Source organism: Mizuhopecten yessoensis, unplaced genomic scaffold (genome assembly GCF_002113885.1).
Source record: "Mizuhopecten yessoensis strain PY_sf001 unplaced genomic scaffold, ASM211388v2 scaffold716023, whole genome shotgun sequence".
In the NCBI taxonomy this organism is placed as follows: Eukaryota; Metazoa; Mollusca; class Bivalvia; order Pectinida; family Pectinidae; genus Mizuhopecten; species Mizuhopecten yessoensis.
In genome coordinates, this window is record NW_018479909.1 from 85760 (window position 1) to 106567 (window position 20808).

At 41.8% G+C, this 20808-nt stretch overlaps 1 protein-coding gene and 1 long non-coding RNA gene across 5 annotated transcripts in view; both read left to right on the top strand.

Annotated features, from left to right (window-relative positions):
* The first annotated feature begins 529 nt into the window (after positions 1–529).
* On the top strand, positions 530–17537 carry LOC110441548 (keratin, type I cytoskeletal 9-like). Of its 3 annotated transcripts, none has more exons than XM_021484728.1 (8): positions 530–699; positions 3035–4231; positions 4532–5068; positions 5761–5940; positions 11977–12171; positions 15438–15621; positions 15798–16024; positions 17416–17537. In XM_021484728.1, exons 1-8 carry the CDS (start codon positions 657–659, stop codon positions 17496–17498), a joined length of 2646 nt encoding a protein of 881 aa, XP_021340403.1. In that variant the 5' UTR covers positions 530–656; the 3' UTR covers positions 17499–17537. The 3 variants fall into 3 exon arrangements, with proteins under 3 accessions (XP_021340403.1, XP_021340404.1, XP_021340402.1); XM_021484729.1 differs by having other exon boundaries at positions 3035–3706; positions 4145–5068; XM_021484727.1 differs by having other exon boundaries at positions 3035–5068.
* A 1441-nt stretch (positions 17538–18978) lies between these two features.
* LOC110441550 overlaps positions 18979–20808 on the top strand; it is a 3342-nt gene continuing 1512 nt past the window's right edge. The window contains exons 1-2 of one of the 2 annotated variants that reach the window (XR_002461882.1): positions 18979–19009; positions 19547–19619. This is a non-coding gene — a long non-coding RNA (uncharacterized LOC110441550). The other variant, XR_002461881.1, reaches the window with a different exon arrangement.

Sequence of the window (20808 nt, forward strand, 5' to 3'; positions counted from 1 at the left end):
ATCCGACCACAGACTTGATGTCGTTGGCTGTACCGCTGGACAGGATTCGCCTCGAATGTCATTCCCTCCCAAACAAACATACAGAACGATAAGGATCTTATACTGGAATTCGCTACCATCATCCCTAGCACAGGAGCCAAACCTGAACTCTTTCAGGTCTGCCCTGTCTAGTTTCAACCTTCCATAAAGTGTTTTCTGTTTTTTATCTTATAGTACAAATTAACAAAAATAATTGTTTTTAACATTTTTAATGCCACCTCCCAGGATCAAGTGCACTCAAACCTTTGAGTGTGATCCTTGTAAAAGAAGAAGAAGATATTTTAAAAAACATTTCGGTACATTTTCACAATTTTGGCTGACGTCAGCACCGTAAACGTAGATGTCTTATAACGACTGGGATCTTCTTGCTAACATGTTTTTTTCTTCTTATTATCAACTGGGAACACGTGCAAATAATCAGCGCATGCGTACTATCGATGTCCTCGATGAATTAGAATAATTTTCACGTGTAAAACGATCACGAAAAGCACGAACACATGAAAGACCGGAGCCAATGAGTGAAAGAGTCGTCGAAACAGGCTATAATTAAAGACACGTGCACGTGTGCCAAACTGTTAGTTGGATTTTGTCGCCGGAACGTCTGCTCACGTGAGGAAATGTTATCTACCGTTCTGATCCTTGTAGGGATGACTGCATGCGGTGGGTACTGTATTGATAGGTGTGTTTATCCGTGATTTCTGAGACGTTACAGGTTTCCTAAATCCGCCTGGTTCTGTCATTCGGTTGGTATGTTTTATTAGAAAGAAATGAATGATTTGCATTCTCGAAATATATTTCTGAATTATTCATTAGGACCTCAACTATAAGGTGTTCAGAGTAATTTCACGTATATATGATCAATGGGGATGTCAAATTTACCGAAAGTCGATCAAAACCCCTAAAACATGTTCCAAATTTCCTGGGGGGTGGGGTTCCATGTGTGGACAAATTGAGGAAATGGTGAAAATACATGATTTTTAAAAAAAATTCTCGGGTGGGGGGGTTCCTGAAGCCCAAAAATCCGCCACTGGTTCAGGATAGAAAAATGTGTCCCGACAGTTAAGGTAACCGTTAAGGTAACCATATTCTAATTAGTTTTTAGTGTTATAAACCGCAGGGACCTGAGAATTTGTTACAATTGTAAACTAAGGAAATCAAATATAAATCAAAGGTGTTGTCCCTGTTGACCGTTTTGGAAATTAGAATTTTTTAGACTGCTAATTGAAATTCTTGCATATGTATTGATATCGTGCACAGGTGGGGAGGGTGTGCACATCTCCCCCAAACAACCACTACCAAATTTGAAATGTGGGAACCAATTGGGAAAGACAATCCTGTATTGCACTTGCCCTATGAGATGTTTTTTACCCCGGCCCAGGTACTAGGATATTAATTTGATGCATGAGAATCTCTCTGTATCACTTTAGTAACAATAACACCCCAAAAATTGTCACGATTTCAGCTAAATTCTGTATGCGCATAATAGGTAGGTAAGAGCCAAGTTTAGTTGCCATTCTGTTACATGCCTATTTAGTATACTTTGAATATTACATGTTAATAACTTGATTGGAATTATAACCTTGAGTTGACAGTTTGATACTTTGAAAATTTTGAGCCAGCCCTACCCCCAAGGGCTGTGGGGTGGGGCCCAAAGGAGTCAGTGTGCTAAAAGTTCTTCATTTTCCTCGTTTAGAATCAGAGGTGCTAGTTTCAAATACTTAAATCTGTATGCTAGATATTGAATAAGGTGGTTTTATTGTTTTTTGTCACTTTGAAAAATATTTCTGTGCATGTTAAAAACAAAATCAACTCTCTGTATAAATATATCAGGTGACTGTTGAGGCCCATGGGCCTCTTGTTCTCTTTGGTGATTCGGTAGAGCATCGGGCTGGAGAGCCAAGGGTCACAGGTTCGAGCCCCGGGACGGCACTATCTTTATCACTATTCCTCGTCCTATTACAAATAAGTGCCGTTGACCCTCCCCGTTCAAGGTAGGAGAACCTTGGTGGGAAGTCAAAGAACCTGGGTTGGTGTTTGATAAAAGGGTGGAATAGTGTAAAAGATGTGTATAAATTAGGTTGCCTTACAAGCGTCAGCTGTAGGGAATTTCCCTTTAGCTCAGCGGTAGAGCATCAGACTGGAAAGCCAAGGGTCGCGGGTTCGAGCCCCCAGGGACGGCACTACTATCTTTATCACTATTTCTCATCCTATTACACTTGGTTTGCCGATTTTCCCAAATTTGATTTTGATTCCTTTTTTCAAAATGCCCTGGTCAACCTCTGTATAAGCAAGTCCAACACCGTACAGCTACGCCAAATCCCAACAATGAACTTGAGCAGTCACATTTAGCCCTGAAAGCAGGGTAAATTCTACGAATTGACTGTTGAACTTTAGGATCTCTGTCCCGCTGCACTGTGGTTGTGTAAACAGTGACCTTACCTTCCTTGTTTTTGGCATAACTGTAGTGTAGCACAGTTGGCCCGAAGGTTTTTAGCTCACCTGGCCCCAAGGTTTTTAGATCACCTGGCCCCAAGGTTTTTAGCTCACCTGGCCCCAAGGTTTTTAAGAATTTGTTTTGTGCAGTGTTGAACTTCCAGTCTAAATACTTGTTGACTATTATAAGATTTAGTCATTTTTATATAGGCATGTAAGCAATGTGCTGAACCACATTTTGAAAATTTTAGTGTCCAAAAACATCTTATTGGATTCTGTTAATAGTTTTTGAGCAATGTTATACCACGATGCCTTATAGGCTGTTGACTATTATAAGGTTACACTAGCGTAAGCAATGTGCTGAGTTTTCATATTTTTAAGGGCCCAATTTTTTTTGAAGTTTGAGAACACATTGAAATTGGGCCTCCTTTGCAGTATTAAACAATAAGTTTGAATGAACACTATATACACGGACATGCACTTGATCCTGCCACCACGCACTCTCTGCTTACTCCAAAGTACGGTTGTATTATCATTTAGTACATATATTTCTGTATTCCAGTCTACGGGGCGAATTCTCTACCACGGCGACATCTCCTTGCCAAGTTTTTAGATTCCCTGCACCTTTCAGAGCGTGCACAACAGGAATGGAAATATTGGAATGACAAGGCAAAGCGAAATAGTAACTCTTCCCCTTCCTGGAACCCGTTATACCACCCTCAAACAGGAGAGACCTACACCCCTGAAAAAAGAAATGGTGGATCCTTTACTGGTAGACCTGATGGACCCTTTACCAGTGGACCCTTTACCGGTGGACCTGATGGACCCTTTACCAGTGGACCCTTTACTGGTGGACCTGATGGACCCTTTACTAATGGACCCTTTACTGGTGGACCCGGTGGATCCTTAACTGGTGGACCTGATGGACCCTTTACCAGTGGACCCTTTACTGGTGGACCTGATGGACCCTTTACCAGTGGACCCTTTACTGGTGGACCCGGTGGATCCTTAACTGGTGGACCTGATGGACCCTTTACCAGTAGACCCTTTACTGGTGGACCTGATGGACCCTTTACCAGTAGACCCTTTACTGGTGGACCTGATGGACCCTTTACCAGTAGACCCTTTAATGGTGGACCTGATGGACCCTTTACTAATGGACCCTTTACTGGTGGACCCGGTGGATCCTTAACTGGTGGACCTGATGGACCCTTTACCAGTGGACCCTTTACTGGTGGACCCGTTACAGGTGGACCCATAACCAATAGACCCTTTACTGGACCGCCGCCTTCAGTAAACCCTTCGTTGTCCCCTCCGACTGGTGAGCCGGCCACAAACTTACCAAAAGGCGATGAGGACGGAGAACTTTCACAGCTTTTACGAGAACTTCGCCAAATAGTGGAAGAACAGTATAAAGAAAATGCCATCAGTTCATATAACACTGACGGTACCAAGCCAACCTATAGCCCAAAACATACCAAACCAACCAGTGAAGTACCTGGTGGAACCTTTACCGGTGGACCCATTACTAATGGACCCTTTACAGGTAGACCCAGTGGATCCTTTACTGGTGGACCTGATGGACCCTTTACCGGTGAACCCGGTGGATCCTTTACTGGTGGACCTGATGGACCCTTTACCGGTGGACCCATTGCTAAAAGACCCTTTACAGGTGGACCCGGTGGATCCTTTACTGGTGGACCTGATGGACACCTTACCAGTGGATCCTTTACCGGTGGACCTGATGGACCCTTTACCAGTGGACCCTTTATCGGTGGACCCATTACAGGCGGACCCATAACCAATAGACCCTTTACTGGACCGCCGCCTTCAGTAAACCCTTCGTTGTCCCCTCCGACTGGTGAGCCGGTCACAAACTTACCAAAAGGCGATGAGGACGACAGAGAACTTTCACAGCTTTTACGAGAACTTCGCCAAATAGTGGAAGAACAGTATAAAGAAAATGCCATCAGTTCATATAACACTGACGGTACCAAACCAACCTATAGCCCAAAACATACCAAACCAACCAGTGAAGTACCTGGTGGAACCTATACTGGTGGACCCTTTACTGGTGGACCTGATGGACCCTTTACCGGTGGACCCGGTGGATCCTTTAGCAGTGGACCCTTTACCGGTGTACCCATTACTAATAGACCCTTTACAGGTGGACCTGGTGGATCCTTTACTGGTGGACCCGGTGGATCCTTTACTGGTGGACTCGGTGGATCCTTTACTGGTGGACCTGATAGACCCTTTACCAGTGGACCCTTTACCGGTGGACCCATTACAGGTGGACCCTTTACTGGAGTACCCCCTCCAACTGATGAGCCAGTCGCAAATTTGAGGGAAGAGACCAACCGTAGAAAAGTGGCCGAGCTTTTAGGAAATCTTAGTCGAATACTAGAACGGTTTAATAGCAAAGACAATGATTTTACCACTGACAGTAGCCCCACAGGAACCCCAGCAAGTACTAAAGCACCTGGGTCTGACAGTGATGATGATGATGACAGGGACATAAGGGATCTCGTGGAGTGCTGGATGTATGATGTACTAGGCGATTTCTTCAGAGGATTTCCTGATGGTCCTATCAGAAGTAAGTGTTGGTACTGTAGAGATTTATGTTTTGGGTAACCATACATACTACTATCAATCTTAAGGAGACATGGTAGTTTAGTGGTAGGACGCCGGGATCGTGACCAAAGGGTTGCGGGTTCGAGTCACGGCACAGCACTGTGTTGTATCTTTGAGCAAGATACTTTACTTCGCTTGTTCCAGTCTACTACTCAGATGAAAATGAATACGCGGTTTGGGCAGTGCTAGAATTGTAGAATGCTAGATGTGAGCACCAAAATGGCAGCACCGGCTGTATGCTCCCCAGTGAGTTGAGAAAGATATTGGCCGATTCCAAATGCCCTATAACCACGGGTAATAATTTGTGAACCACTTTAAGACGTCCTACAAGTTGGGATGTGATAAAGCTGTATATAAGAACCTCAAATTATTATTAATGTTGCACAATAGTAGAGTTTGGTAGTAGTATGTGTAGGGGATTTCCATTTCTGTTTTCAGACCACTGAACCAATTTCTGTTCTGCCAGTAAGAGGCCTTATGGAGTTTAAAACAATGTTAAAAGGCTCGTATAACTCCAAACATTTGATCTGGATAAAATCAAATTAATCTTAAAATCGTAGCATTATCAATAAACAATGGCTCAGATTTGAAATATTTAATCATTTTGGATGCTGCATTAATTTACTTTAATAATTGGAGAATGTTCCCTTGCAGATAACCTTACGGTAGATGGGATTAAAGTCCATTACATTTTGACGAGGGCAGTTCGACAGTTCCATCTTTCAGGTGGCGAGATGGATGAAGTCCTTAAGTCAATGATCAAGGGGATCATTGGGTCTGTGATACTCCCTCACAATACATGTCCAGCCACAAAGTTCCATCAAGTAGTCATATGTAAGTGAAATACAGATACAGATGTACAAGTCCTCAGTGGATCTACAAGCTCGCATGACCATTACCTTAAAAAGCAAACAAACAAGGTGAACCATCGCAGCAGATATATAGGACACGAATTCACCCAGCACATAACATATGTAACGCACAAGGTCACCCATCACAGGTCACTCATCACATCACATATCTAACATGCAAGGTCACCCAGCACATAACATATCTAACACAATTCACCCAGCGCATCACATATGTAACACACAAGGTCACCCATCACAGGTCACCGATCACATCACATATCGAACACCCAAGGTCACCCAGCACATAACATATCTAACACGCAAGGTCACCCATCACGTTGGATATCTAACACACAAGGTCACCTATCACGTCGGATATCTAACACAAATTCACCCAGCACATCACATATCTAACACGCAAGGTCACCTATCGCAATATATATGTAAGACACAAGGTCGCCCATCACATTAGATATGTAACACAAGGTCGCCCATCACATTAGATATCTAACACAAGGTCACCCATCACATTAGATATCTAACACACAAGGTCGCCCATCACATCAGATATCTAACACAAGGTCACCCATCACATTAGATATCTAACACACAAGGTCACCCATCACAGCAGATATCTGACACAAGGTCACCCATCACAGCAGATATCTGACACAAGGTCACCCATCACAGCAGATATCTGACACAAGGTCACCCATCACAGCAGATATCTAACACACAAGGTCACCCATCACAGCAGATATCTGACACAAGGTCACCCATCACAGCAGATATCTAACAAGATCACCCATCACATCAGATATGTAACACACAAGGTCACACATCACATCAGATATGTAACACAAGGTCACCCATCACATTATATATCTAACACATCAGGTCACCCATCACATCAGATATCTAACACAAGGTCACCCATCGCATTAGATATCTAACACACAAGGTCACCCATCACAGCAGATATCTGACACAAGGTCACCCATCACAGCAGATATCTAACAAGATCACCCATCACATCAGATATGTAACACACAAGGTCACGCATTACATCAGATATCTAACACAAGGTCACCCTTCACATCAGATATGTAACACACAAGGTCACCCATTACATCAGATATCTAACACAAGGTCACCCTTCACATCAGATATGTAACACACAAGGTCACCCATCACAGTATATATCTAACACACAAGGTCACCCATTACAGCAGATATGTAACACACAAGGTCACACATCACATCAGATATGTAACACAAGGTCACCCATCACATTATATATCTAACACATCAGGTCACCCATCACATCAGATATCTAACACACAAAGTCACCCATCACATCACATATCTACCACACAAGGTCACACATCACATCAGATATGTAACCCATCACAGTAGATATGTAACACACAAGGTCACCAATCGCATTATATATCTAACACAAGGTCACCAATCACATTAGATATCTAACACACGAGGTCACCCATTACATCAGATATCTAACACACGAGGTCACCCATCACATTAGATATCTAACACATGAGGTCACCCATCACATCGGATATCTAACAGAAGGTCACCCATCACATCAGATATCTAACACACAAAGTCACTCATCACAGTAGATATCTAACACACAAGGTCACCCATCGCATAATATATCTAACACAAGGTCACCCATCACATCAGATATCTAACACAAGGTTACCCATTACATCAGATACGTAACGCACAAGGTCACCCATTACAGAAGATATCTAAAACAAGGTCACCCATTACAGCAGATATCTAAAACAAGGTCACCCATTACAGCAGATATCTAACACGAGGTCACCCATCACATCAGATATGTAACACACAAGGTCACCCATAGCATTATATATCTAAAACAAGGTCACCCATCACATCAGATATGTAGCACACAATGTCGCCCATCACAGCAGATATGTAACACACAAGGTCACCCATCACAGTAGATATCTAACACACGAGGTCACCAATCACAGTAGAAATCTAACACACCATGTCACCCATCACAGTAGATATGTAACACACAAGGTCACCCATAGCATTATATATCTAACACAAGGTCACCCATCACATCAGATATGTAACACACAAGGTCACCCATCACAGTAGATATGAAACAAACAAGGTCATCCATCACAGTAGATATCTTACACACAATGTCACCCATTACATCAGATATGTAACACACAAGGTCATCAATCACAGCAGATATCTAACACAAGGTCACCCATCACATTAGATATCTAACACACAAGGCCACCAATCACATCAGATATGCAACACACAAGGTCACCCATCACAGCAGATATCTAACACAAGGTCACAAATCATAGGAGATATCTAACACAAGGTCACCCATCACATCAGATATGTAACACACAAGGTCACCCAGCACAGCAGATATGTAACACACATGGTCACCCATCCCAGTAGATATGAAACACACAAGGTCATCCATCACAGCAGATATCTAACACACAAGGTCACCCATCACATCAGATATGTAACACACAAGGTCACCCATCACAGCAGATATCTAACACACAATGTCACCCATCACAATAGATATCTAGCACACAAGGCCACCCATCACATCAGATATGTAACACACAAGTTCACCCATCACAGCAGATATGTAACACACAAGGTCACCCATCACAGCAGATATCTAACACAAGGTCGCCCATCATAGGAGATATCTAACACAAGGCCACCCATCACATCAGATATGTAACACACACGTTCACCCATCACAGCAGATATGTAACACACAAGGTCCCCCATCCCAGTAGATATGAAACACACACGGTCGACCATCACACCAGATATGTAACACACAAGGTCACCCAGCACAGCAGATATGTAACACACAAGGTCACCCAGCACAGCAGATATGTAACACACAAGGTCACCCATTACATCAGATATCTAACACAAGGTCACCCATCCTAGGAGATATCTAACACAAGGTCACCCATCACATTAGATATCTAACACACAAGGTCGCCCATCACATCAGATATGGAACACACAATGTCACCCATCACAGTAGATATGTAACACAAGGTCACCCATCCCAGTATATATGTAACACACAAGGTCGCCCATCACATCAGATATCTAACACAAGGTCACCCATCACAGCAGATATCTAACACACAATGTCACCCATCACAATAGATATCTGGCACACAAGGTCATCCATCACAGCAGATATCTAACACAAGGTCACCCATCACATAAGATATGTAACACACAAGGTCACCCATCACATCGGATATCTAACACACAACGTCGCCCATCACAGCAGATATCTAACACACAATGTCACCCATCACAGTAGATATGTAACACAAGGTCACCCATCCCAGTATATATGTAACACACAAGGTCGCCCATCACATCAGATATGTAACACACAAAGTCACCCATCACAGTAGATATCTAACACACAAGGTCACCCATCACAGTAGATATCTAACATACAATGTCACCCATCACGGTAGATATGTAACACACAAGGTCACCCATCACGGTAGATATCTAACACACAAGGTCATCCATCACAGTAAATATGTAACACACAATGTCGCCCATCACAGTAGATATGTAACAAACAAGGTCATCCATCACACCAGATATCTAACAGAAGGTCACCCATCACAATAGATATGTAACACACAATCTCATCCATCAAAGCAGATATCTAACACACAATGTCGCCCATCACAGTAGATATGTAACACACAAGGTCATCCATCACAGCAGATATCTAACAGAAGGTCACCCATCACAGTAGATATGTAACACACAATGTCATCCATCACAGCAGATATCTAACACAATGTCACCCATCACAGTAGATATCTAACACACAATGTCACCCATCACAGCAGATATCGAACACACAATGTCACCCATCACAGCAGATATCTAACACACAATGTAACCCATCACAGCAGATATCTAACACACAATGTAACCCATCACAGCAGATATCTAACACACAAGGTCACCCATCACATCGGCAGATATGTAACACACAAGGTCACCCATCACAGCAGATATCTAACACACAATGTCATCCATCACAGCAGATATCTAACACACAAGGTCATCCATCACAGTAGATATGTAACACACAAGGTCACCCATCGCAGCAGATATGGAACACGTGAGGTCACCCATTACATCAGATATCTAACACACGAGGTCACCCATCAGAGCAGATATCTAACACACAAGGTCACCCATCACATCAGATATCTAGCACACAAGGTCACCTATCACCGTAGATATTTAACATGCAAGGTCATCCATCACATCAGATATCTAACACACAAGGTCATCCATCACATCAGATATCTAACACAAGGTCACCCATCACATCAGATATCTAACACAAGGTCATCCATCACATCAAATATATAACACAAGTTCACCCATCACATCAGATATCTAACACAAGGTCACCCATTACAGTAGATATGTAACACACAGGGTCATCCATCAAATCAGATATGTAACAGGCAATGACGCCCATCACATTAGATATGAAACACACAAGGTCACCCATCACAGTAGATATGTAACACACGAGGTCACCCAGAACATCAGATATCTAACACAAGGTCATCCATCACATCAGATATGTAACACACGAGGTCGCGCATCACAGCAGATATCTAACACACAAGGTCACCCATGGCAGTAGATATGTAACACACAAGGTCACCCATCACAGTAGATATTTAACATGCAAGGTCATCCATCACATCAGATATCTTAACACACAAGGTCGCCCATCACATCAGATATCTAACACACAGGGTCATCCATCAAATCAGATATGTAACACATGAGGTCACCCAGCACATCAGATATCTAACACAAGGTCACCCATTACATCAGATATCTTAACACAAGGTCACCCATCACATCAGATATGTAACACACAAGGTCACCCATCACATCAGATATCTACCACAAGGTCACCCATCGCATCAGATATGTAATACACAAGGTCATCCATTACAGTGGATATCTAACATAAGGTCATCCATCACAGCAGATATCTAACACACAAGGTCACCCATCACCGTAGATATGTAACACATGAGGTTACCCATCACATCAGATATCTAACACACAAGGTCACCCATCACATCAGATATGTAACACATGAGGTCGCCCATCACATCAGATATCTAACACACAAGGTCACCCATCACAACAGATATCCAAAACAGGATGTTGCCCATCAGAACAGATATCTTACACAAGATGTCACCTGTTGCAGAATATATGTAGCACACAAGTTTATTGATTACAGTGGATTTTGTATTCACTACAGATGCCTTGCATGCAGTGAATGTCTTTAACAAGAGGTATCTTTCATAGGAGGCTGTGTTTTACACTAGATATCTTATGCAGAAGTTAACATGACAAATATCTTGTACCCAAAGTCCCACATTAAAGGACTTTAGAGTTCACCTATTACACCAGATTTCTTGGAGACCATATATCGCCCATTACAGCAGACAGCCTAGTCGTATTTTACACTACTAGCTAGTTGTCTTGTACACGTTTACTAATGTGATCTGTCGCACGAGGTCCCATGCACATTTCATATAGGAATTTACCTACTAAATATTACAAAAGTATTTTGTTCAAGGTCCCAAATTACAAGAAATATCTTGCACTGTCACCCATTGTAGCACTCTGATAAAATGCAAGGTTGTCTCTTGCAATGCATTACATATATTGCACACCAGGTCTTCTATTACACCAGGTATCCTAAATATACAAGAGTTTAGCAATTACTCTAGGTGGATTAAATTCAAAGTTACCCGTTACATTTGGTGCATTCAGTTGACAAGTTGCAACAAAGATCTTGCAGTTGAAGTAATTTTCAATACATTGTATATCTAAAATGAAATGTTCTCGGACTATGGTGCAATGAATGTTCCAGGGGCTATGAAATCTCAAATGAAATACCATCTCACCAATGACTCCAGAAGCTTAAAGGAACAGTTCAAAGCCATCCTCACAAACTCCAGCTTTGACCCGAACAAGTACGATCAAGTAGCAGGTCACGTGGTTTCAGAGCTCCAGCAACAGCTGCAGGAACGGGCCATTAACTTCTTGAAGAGTGAGCTTTTAAGTGGCAAGTACATCTCTCGGTCACATATATAATAAAGTTCAGGAGAGCTCTGCAATTACCTTTTGCATATCTATGTTGATCATCTGTGTATAATATATGCTTTATACCTTTTCTGGAACAACTGGAAGGTTTAAAAGATAAGCACCAACAGTATAGTAAAATGTATGGGTCTGAACCAGGAGGACCCAGCGGGAAGTGCCAAAAGAGGTGAAATTGGCCAAAATTCTAAAATCCTAAAATCAAACTCTTCATAGATGGAAAGATCTTAATGTTGGAAATTCATTACGTCAGGACCAGCCCTTCCCTACCCTGTCTCCGGCATATATACATGCATGCATGCATACACATCACATATGGAGGGACGTCCTTAAATGGCCTTAGCTGTTAATAGGACGTTAAACAATGTAAAATTAAACCAAACCACTGAGGATAAAATTTACTGTAGGGAAATATATTTTGGTATATTTTTAGCCCACCATCATTAGATGGTGGGCTCTTCAAATCGCCCTGTGTCCGTGGTCCGTCCGTCCATCCGTCGTTCCATCTGTCCTTAAACAATTCTTGTTATCGCTATTTCTCAAATTTCACATGAAGGTTCCCCATGATCCCTAGTTATGAATATCGTTTTTTGGGACTGATCGCAAAACCAAGATAGCCGACAGCTGGCCATATTGAATTTGAGAATGAAAGTTTGTTGGCGCTATTTCTTATAAAGTATAAAATGGATATTTCTCAAATTTCACATAACAGTTCCCCATGGTCCTTTGTTACGCATATTAAATTTTGGGACAGAAGGGAAAACCAAGATGGCCGACAGTTGACAATCTCAAATTTGAGAATGAAAGTTTGTTAGCGTTATTACTCCGAATGTTCAGGAGGGGTCTTTCTCAAATTTCATATGAAGGTTCCTGATGGTTTCTAGTTCCGCATATCAAATTTTGGGGATGACTGGAAAACCAAGATGGCTGGCCGGCGGTTGTATTGAATTTGGGAGTAAAAGTGATTTAGCCCTATCGCTTGCATAAGGGTTCCTCTTGTTCTTACCCTCGGTAGTTTAGCATATCAAATCATATCGGCCGGCCATCTGGTTACAGATTTTTTCTCATATTTGATATGTAGGTTCTGCTTGGTCCTGAGTTGTGCATGTTAACTTTTGAGGCTGATCAAAAGATTGAATATGATGACGGACAGGCAAACTGATCAAAACAGATAAGAGAAAAGAAGAGAAAAGATGAACTGAAATGGAACTAATGCAGTTGGTACAATGGTGGGTGCCAAGATCCCTCTGGGATCTCTTGTGTTCAGGAGCTGGCCCAGGGGAGTCTAGTATGAAAATAATAACCTGAATTGACCCACACAAAGAGCAAATGTGTGAGTGTTGAGACCAAAACAGATCAAATAGGTTAAAATTTCAAATCTTCTTACCCAGAAATCCTAGATGAATATACTCTTCCTAGATGAAAGGGTCAAAAGGTGCTTGATCAGAATTGTGAACTCCATATCCTTACATGATTATCCATTCCCCATAGGGAGGGAAACTATTTCACTGAAATTCTTAGAGAGAAATAGGAGGCACAGTAGTCCAGTTGTAGGACGCCAGACTCGTGACCGTTAGTAGGAGCCCAACAAAGTTTGAGAACGAAAATGACGAAAATGACGTTGAACTACTTTCATGGTCACAGGGGTAAAATGTGTCAAATGCTTCAAACGACTTCTTCTGAAGAACTTAAAGGTATAGAATCTTCATATTTTGCTGATGGATTCCTGGGATGGAGCCCAACAAAGTTTAAGAATGAAAATGATCTTGACCTACTTTCAAGGTCACAGGAGTCGGATCCTAAAAACTTCAAATGACTTCTACTCAATAACCAAAAGACCCAGGGTACTGATATTGGGCCTGTAGCATTCTGCGATGAAGGGCTACCATGTTTGTTCAAATGAATGACCTTGACCAACTTTCAAGGTCACAGGGGTAAAATGTCTTAAAATCTTCAAAAAACTTCTTCTCAATAACCGAAAGGCCTAGGGTACTGAAATTGCGCCTGAAGCATACTGGGATGAAGGACTACCAAGTTTACTCAAATGAATGACCTTGACCCACTTTCAAGGTCACATGGGTCAAATATGTCAAACTTCTAACAACTTATTCTGAAGAACTAAAAGGTATAGAATCTTTATATTTGCCTGGTGGCTTTCTGGGATAAAGCCCAACAAAGTTTGAGAATGAAAATTAGTTTGACCTACTTTCAAGGTCACAGGGGTCAAATATGTCAAATGCTTCAAACGACTTTCTTCTGAAGAACTAAACGGTATAGCATCTGTATATTTGACGGCTTCCTGGGATAGAACCCGACAAAGTTGAGGATGAAAATGACCTTGACCTTCTTTCAAGGTCACAGGGGTCAAATGTGTCTAATGATTAAAACGACTTCTTAAGAACTGAAAGTTATAGAACCTAAATATTTGGCTTGTATCTTTCTTGGAAAATTGGAAAGGGCCCAACAAAGTTTGCGAATAAAAATTACATTGACCTACTTTCAAGGTCACAGGAGTCGGATATGTCCAACGCTTAGAACAACTTCTTCTGAAGAAATGGAAGGTATAGAACCTTAATATTTGGCTGATTATTTCATGGGGAAGAGCCAAACAAAGTTTGCGAATGAAAATGACCTTGAATTACTTTCAAGGTCACAGTGTTCAAATATGTCAAACGGTTCAAACTACTTCTTCTGAAGAATTAAAATTCATAAAATTATAATATTTGGCTGGTGACTTCCTGGGATAGAGCTCACCAAAATTTGCGAATGAAAATGACCTCAACCTACTTAAGAGGTCACAGAGGTCAACAACATTTTAAAGGATTTGTTCTCGAGAATGAATTCATAAGATTTGGCTGGTAGGATTTTGGAATAGAGCTAACCAATTTGAGAAGGAAAATGATATTGACCTACTTAAAAGGTCAGAGGGGAAAATATGTAGAGCAACTTCTGAAGAAGAATCAAAAAGCATAGAATCTTATAATAATATTTTGCTGGTAGTTTCAACAGATGGAGCCAACAAAGTTTGCGAGGGAAATAATTTTAGTGGAATATAATATTTAATGAGAATATTTTGCTATGACTGCTGAAATATTCAGGTGAGCAATACAGGCCCTCTTGGGCCTCTTGTGTTAATCTTGTTTAAATTTGATTATCTTGAAAATAGAACTGTATATCTATATATTATTGCTGGAATATATTATATATTTTGACTTTTAAATATCGCTGCAGACTTCCTTGACCCCATTGAATATATAGTCAAAGAGATGATACCAATGTTTCACGCCCCTCGAAACAATACCCAAATAGACGTGCTGCTCCATGTCGTGGAACAGAATAACCCCTGGCTGACGACGTGCATCACTCCCAACAGATTAATGGAAATGCATCGCAACCTTGTCTACAGACTTGATGAGTATGTGATCATGTTGTAGTCATTTTCTGACCACACTGACTTGTCGTGTTGACATCCAAATTACCATGTAGATCTTATATTTGTTTGAAAATTGTTTGTTTGGTCATGTATGCACTGCGAAACATTTGCAATGGAGTAGAAAAATGTCCTTATTTTCTCTGCTTCAATTATTTTAGGTTTGTAAAATATGAAGAAATTTATGAATTCCTGGATAGAGCAGAAGAGACTTTGGAAGAAGAGTTCCTCATTTCAACCGGAAGTGAACAGAGGCCTTTAGTGAAACAGCTCATCAATGCTTTGGAGGCTCACATCCGGGGCTACGTGAACAGTTCACATGTTTATTCAGAGGCTCTACTTGGTGACAACACCGGCCGACTGACAAGTTTTCTTGCACCAATCATGAGTATGAAACATTGGTTATGTGATCTCTAACAAGTAATCTGCTGCAAAAGGTTAAGAAATACACGAAACTTGTATATTTTTAAATCACAATACATGCTTTGAATACATTTTTAGCTCACCTGGCCCGAAGGGCCAAGTGAGCTTATGCCGTGGTCCATGGTCCGTGGTCCGTGGTCTGTGGTCCGTGGTCGATATTTTACTTTAAATGACTTCTTCTCAATAACCAAAAGGCCTAGTGTGATGATATTTGGCCAGTAGCATGCTTGGATGAAGGGCTACCAAGTTTGTTCAAATGAATGACCTTGACCCACTTTCAAGGTCACAGGAGTCGAATGTCTTAAAATCTTCAAACAGTTTCTTCTCAATAACCAAAAGACCCAGGGTACTGAAATTGCGCCTGAAGCATGCTGGGATGAAGGACTACCAAGTTTGCTCAAATGAATGACCTTGACCCACTTTCAAGGTCACATGGGTCAAATATGTTAATAACCTTTAAATGACTTGTAAATAAGCAAAAGGCCAAGGATGATGATATTTGGCTATTAACATGCTGGGATGAAGGACTACAAAGTGAATGACCTTCGCCTATATTCAAGGTCACAGTGGTCAATATATGTTTAAATCTTTAAATGATTTGTTCTGTATAATCAAAAGGTCTAGGGTAATGATATTTTGGCAGAAGCATGCTGGGTTGGAAGACTATAAACTCTGTTCAACCTAATGTCCTTGTTCGACATTCTAGGTCGCAGGCTTCATATGTTTAAATCTTTTAATAGGTTCTAATGAATCAAACACTGATATTCTGCCTGTAGCTGTATTTTTGTCCACTTTTAAGATTACAAGTGTGAGATTAATATCAAGTGAGTGGTGCAGGCCCATTGGGCCTCTTTTTTCAATACTTGAATTGCGATAGAATACCCAATTTCCAACCAATGATGGGTGAGAGTGGGTTCAGAATAATGATGCAGTGAGTGATAGTCTGTACATCAGTGAAAAGTGGATACTTACCGTTAAGTCTGCAGACTGTTGATTCCAATGCATTTAGCACATTTAATTTGTTTTCCTGTTGTGTATATAGAATTCTAGAAGTCATCATTTTATCCAGTTTATCCAAATCAAGTTTCATCATATTGCGGAACTTACCACTGAAATTTAAATTTTAAGGTCAAAGTCATTTCTAACAACGACTCGAGCCCTATAAGGACTTGTTTAAAGGACAAGTTTGTTATTAAAATCCAAAAATCTAATGGCTGTATAGCCCAATACCAAAATTTGTTTTACCGTATTTGACGGGAAGTAAGCCCCCACCTAGTGAAAAAAAGATTGACCAAGAGAAGGGAGGGCACTTTATTGCAGGAGTGAAGTAAAATGATTCTTCGAATATGTTTGTAGAACCGTCTCAACAAGCTTACTTCCAGCAGATCATGACAAGTCTGGGTCCTGTTAATACTGGTACAAGTACTCCAGGTAAGTAGTCTACTGCCAGCAGATCTTGACAAGTCTCGGTCCTGTTAATACTGGTACCAGTCCTCCAGGTAGGTAGTCTTCTTCCAGCAGATCATGACAAGCCTGGGTCCTGTTGATACTGGCACCAGTACTCCAGGTAAGTAGTCTACTGCCAGCAGATCATAAAAGGCTGGGTCCTGTTAATACTGGCACCAGTACTCCAGGTAAATAGTCTACTGCCAGCAGATCATGACAAGCCTGGGGCCTGTTAGTAGCCTACTTCCAGCAGATCATGACAAGCCTGGCTCCTGTTAATACTGGCACCAGTACTCCAGGTAAGTAGCCTACTTCCAGCAGATCATGACAAGTCTCGGTCCTGTTAATACTGGTACCAGTCCTCCAGGTAGGTAGTCTTCTTCCAGCAGATCATGACAAGCCTGGGTCCTGTTGATACTGGCACCAGTACTCCAGGTAAGTAGTCTACTGCCAGCAGATAATGACAAGTCTCGGTCCTGTTAATACTGGTACCAGTCCTCCAGGTAGGTAGTCTTCTTCCAGCAGATCATGACAAGCCTGGGTCCTGTTAATACTCGCACCAGTACTCCAGGTAAGTAGTCTACTGCCAGCAGATAATGACAAGTCTCGGTCCTGTTAATACTGGTAGCAGTACTCCAGGTAAGTAGTCTACTGCCAGCAGATCTTGACAAGTCTCGGTCCTGTTAATACTGGTACCAGTACTCCAGGCAAGTAGTCTACTGCCAGCAGATCATGACAAGTCTGGGTCCTGTTAATACTGATACCAGTACTCCAGGTAAGTAGTCTACTGCCAGCAGATAATAAAAGGCTGGGTCCTGTTAATACTGGCACCAGTACTCCAGGTAAGTAGCCTACTTCCAGCAGATCATGACAAGTCTCGGTCCCGTTAATACTGGTACCAGTACTCCAGGTAGGTAGTCTTCTTCCAGCAGATCATGACAAGCCTGGGTCCTGTTAATACTCGCACCAGTACTCCAGGTAAGTAGTCTACTGCCAGCAGATAATGACAAGTCTCGGTCCTGTTAATACTGGTACCAGTACTCCAGGTAAGTAGTCTACTGCCAGCAGATCATGACAAGCTTGGGTCCTGTTAATACTGATACTTCAGGTAAGTAGCCTACTTCCAGCAGATCATGACAAGTCTCGGTCCCGTTAATACTGGTACCAGTACTCCAGGTAGGTAGTCTTCTTCCAACAGATCATGACAAGCCTGGGTCCTGTTAATACTGATACTTCAGGTAAGTAGTCTACTTCCAGCAGATCATGTCAAGTATGGGTCCTGTTAATACTGGCACCAGTACTCCAGGTAAGTAGTCTACTGCCAGCAGATCATGACAAGCCTGGGTCCTGTTAATACTGATACTTCAGGTAAGTAGTCTACTTCCAGCAGATCATGTCAAGTATGGGTCCTGTTAATACTGGCACCAGTACTCCAGGTAAATAGTCTACTTCCAGCAGATCATGACAAGTCTCGGTCCTGTTAATACTGGTACCAGTACTCCAGGTAGGTAGCCTACTTCCAGCAGATCATGACAAGTCTGGGTCCTGTTAATACTGGTACCAGTACTACAGGTAACTAGCCTACTTCCAGCAGATCATGACAAGTCTGGGTCCTGTTAATACTGGTACTCCAGGTAAGAAGTCTACTTCCAGCAGATCAGGACAAGTCCGAGTCCTGTTAATACTGGTACTCCAGGTAAGTAGTCACCTGTACAAGACCACCTCTGTTGATCACTCGGGTTAAAAAGATCCCTTTAAAAATCATTTAGCGGTCATTTTCAGGTTAATAGAACCTGTATAAAGGACCACTTCAAATTCATATACTTATCTAGGTTGGTCTCTGAATATGTTGATCCAGAGAGTACCACAACAGGTATCTGACAGTATCTGATGCATGACTGACTTTAAGAATGATGTTGTGCAAATGTCTGACAATATGGTTTAGTAACTGCACTTGCAAATTGAAAAATAATATTGAATCTGTTGGCTTCATTTCAAATTATCAAAACCTGATTCTGAGCGATTTATCTGTCTACTTCAGCTCCTATGAAGAGATCAGCCGCCATGGACAAGGACAACGATTATTTGCTGACTTCAAACAAACAGCAACAAGGGTACTAGAATGACTAAATTTAGTCTGAAAACATCTCGACTGTTAAGCACTCACCCTGACTAACTGCTCCTTGTCAACTATGGTCACCCTGTAACACCCCAGCCTAACCCTTTGTTCCTCTATGTACACCTCTACAACCAAGCCTAACCCTTTGTTCCTCTATGGACACCTCTACAACCCAGCCTAACCCTTTGTTCCTCTATGGACACTTCTACAACCCAGCCTAACCCTTTGTTCCTCTATGGACACCTCTATGCACCAGCCTAACCCTTTGTTCCTCTATAGACACCTCTACAACCCAGCCTAACCCTTTGTTCCTCTATGGACACCTCTACAACCAAGCCTAACCCTTTGTTCCTCTATGGACACCTCTACAACCCAGCCTAACCCTTTGTTCCTCTATGGACACNTCCATGTTTAAATTTATACAATTATTGTGTGTTAACAATACTAAGGAATTATGTCAACTTGGTAAATATATTTTTGAAGCTAATAAGTTAAGAATCTAATTTATTTACTCCACTCTCTCACTGTATATTGTGAGCCGTGTTATTGTGTATATTATGCATTGTATTGATATGTTTGTACTGATGGGCCGTAAGGCCGAAAGTTAATAAATGAAAATAAATGAACCCAGCCTAACCCTTTCCTCTATGGACACCTCTACAACACAGCTTTAACCTTTGTTCCTCTATGGACACCTCTACATCCCTGCCTTACTCTTTGTTCCTCTATGGACACATCTACTCACCTGCCTTACTCTTTGTTTCTTTAAGGACACCTCTACAACCCAGCCTAACCCTTTGTTCCTCTATGGACACATCTACAACCCAGCCTAACCATTTGTTCCTCTATGGACACCTCTACAACCCAGCCTAACCCTTTCCTCTATGGACACCTCTACAACCCAGCCTTACCCTTTGTTCCTCTGTGGACACTTCTACAACCCAGCCTAACCCTTTGTTCCTCTATGGACACCTCTACAACCCAGCCTAACCCTTTGTTCCTCTATGGACACCTCTACAACCCAGCCTAACCCTTTGTTCCTCTATGGACACCTCTACAACCCAGCCTAACCCTTTGTTCCTCTATGGACACCTCTACAACCCAGCCTAACCCTTTGTTCCTCTATGGACACCTCTACAACCCAGCCTAACCCTTTGTTCCTCTATGGACACCTCTACAACCCA

What these genes read in the sequence shown, in the direction of transcription:
- LOC110441548 (XM_021484727.1), top strand. Translation starts at nt 657, where the DNA reads ATGTTATCTACCGTTCTGATCCTTGTAGGGATGACTGCATGCG. An exon ending in GTTCCATCAAGTAGTCATAT is followed by an intron (nt 5,941 to 11,976) that starts GTAAGTGAAATA and finishes TGAATGTTCCAG; the next exon opens with GGGCTATGAAATCTCAAATG. An exon ending in CTTGTCTACAGACTTGATGA is followed by an intron (nt 15,622 to 15,797) that starts GTATGTGATCAT and finishes CAATTATTTTAG; the next exon opens with GTTTGTAAAATATGAAGAAA.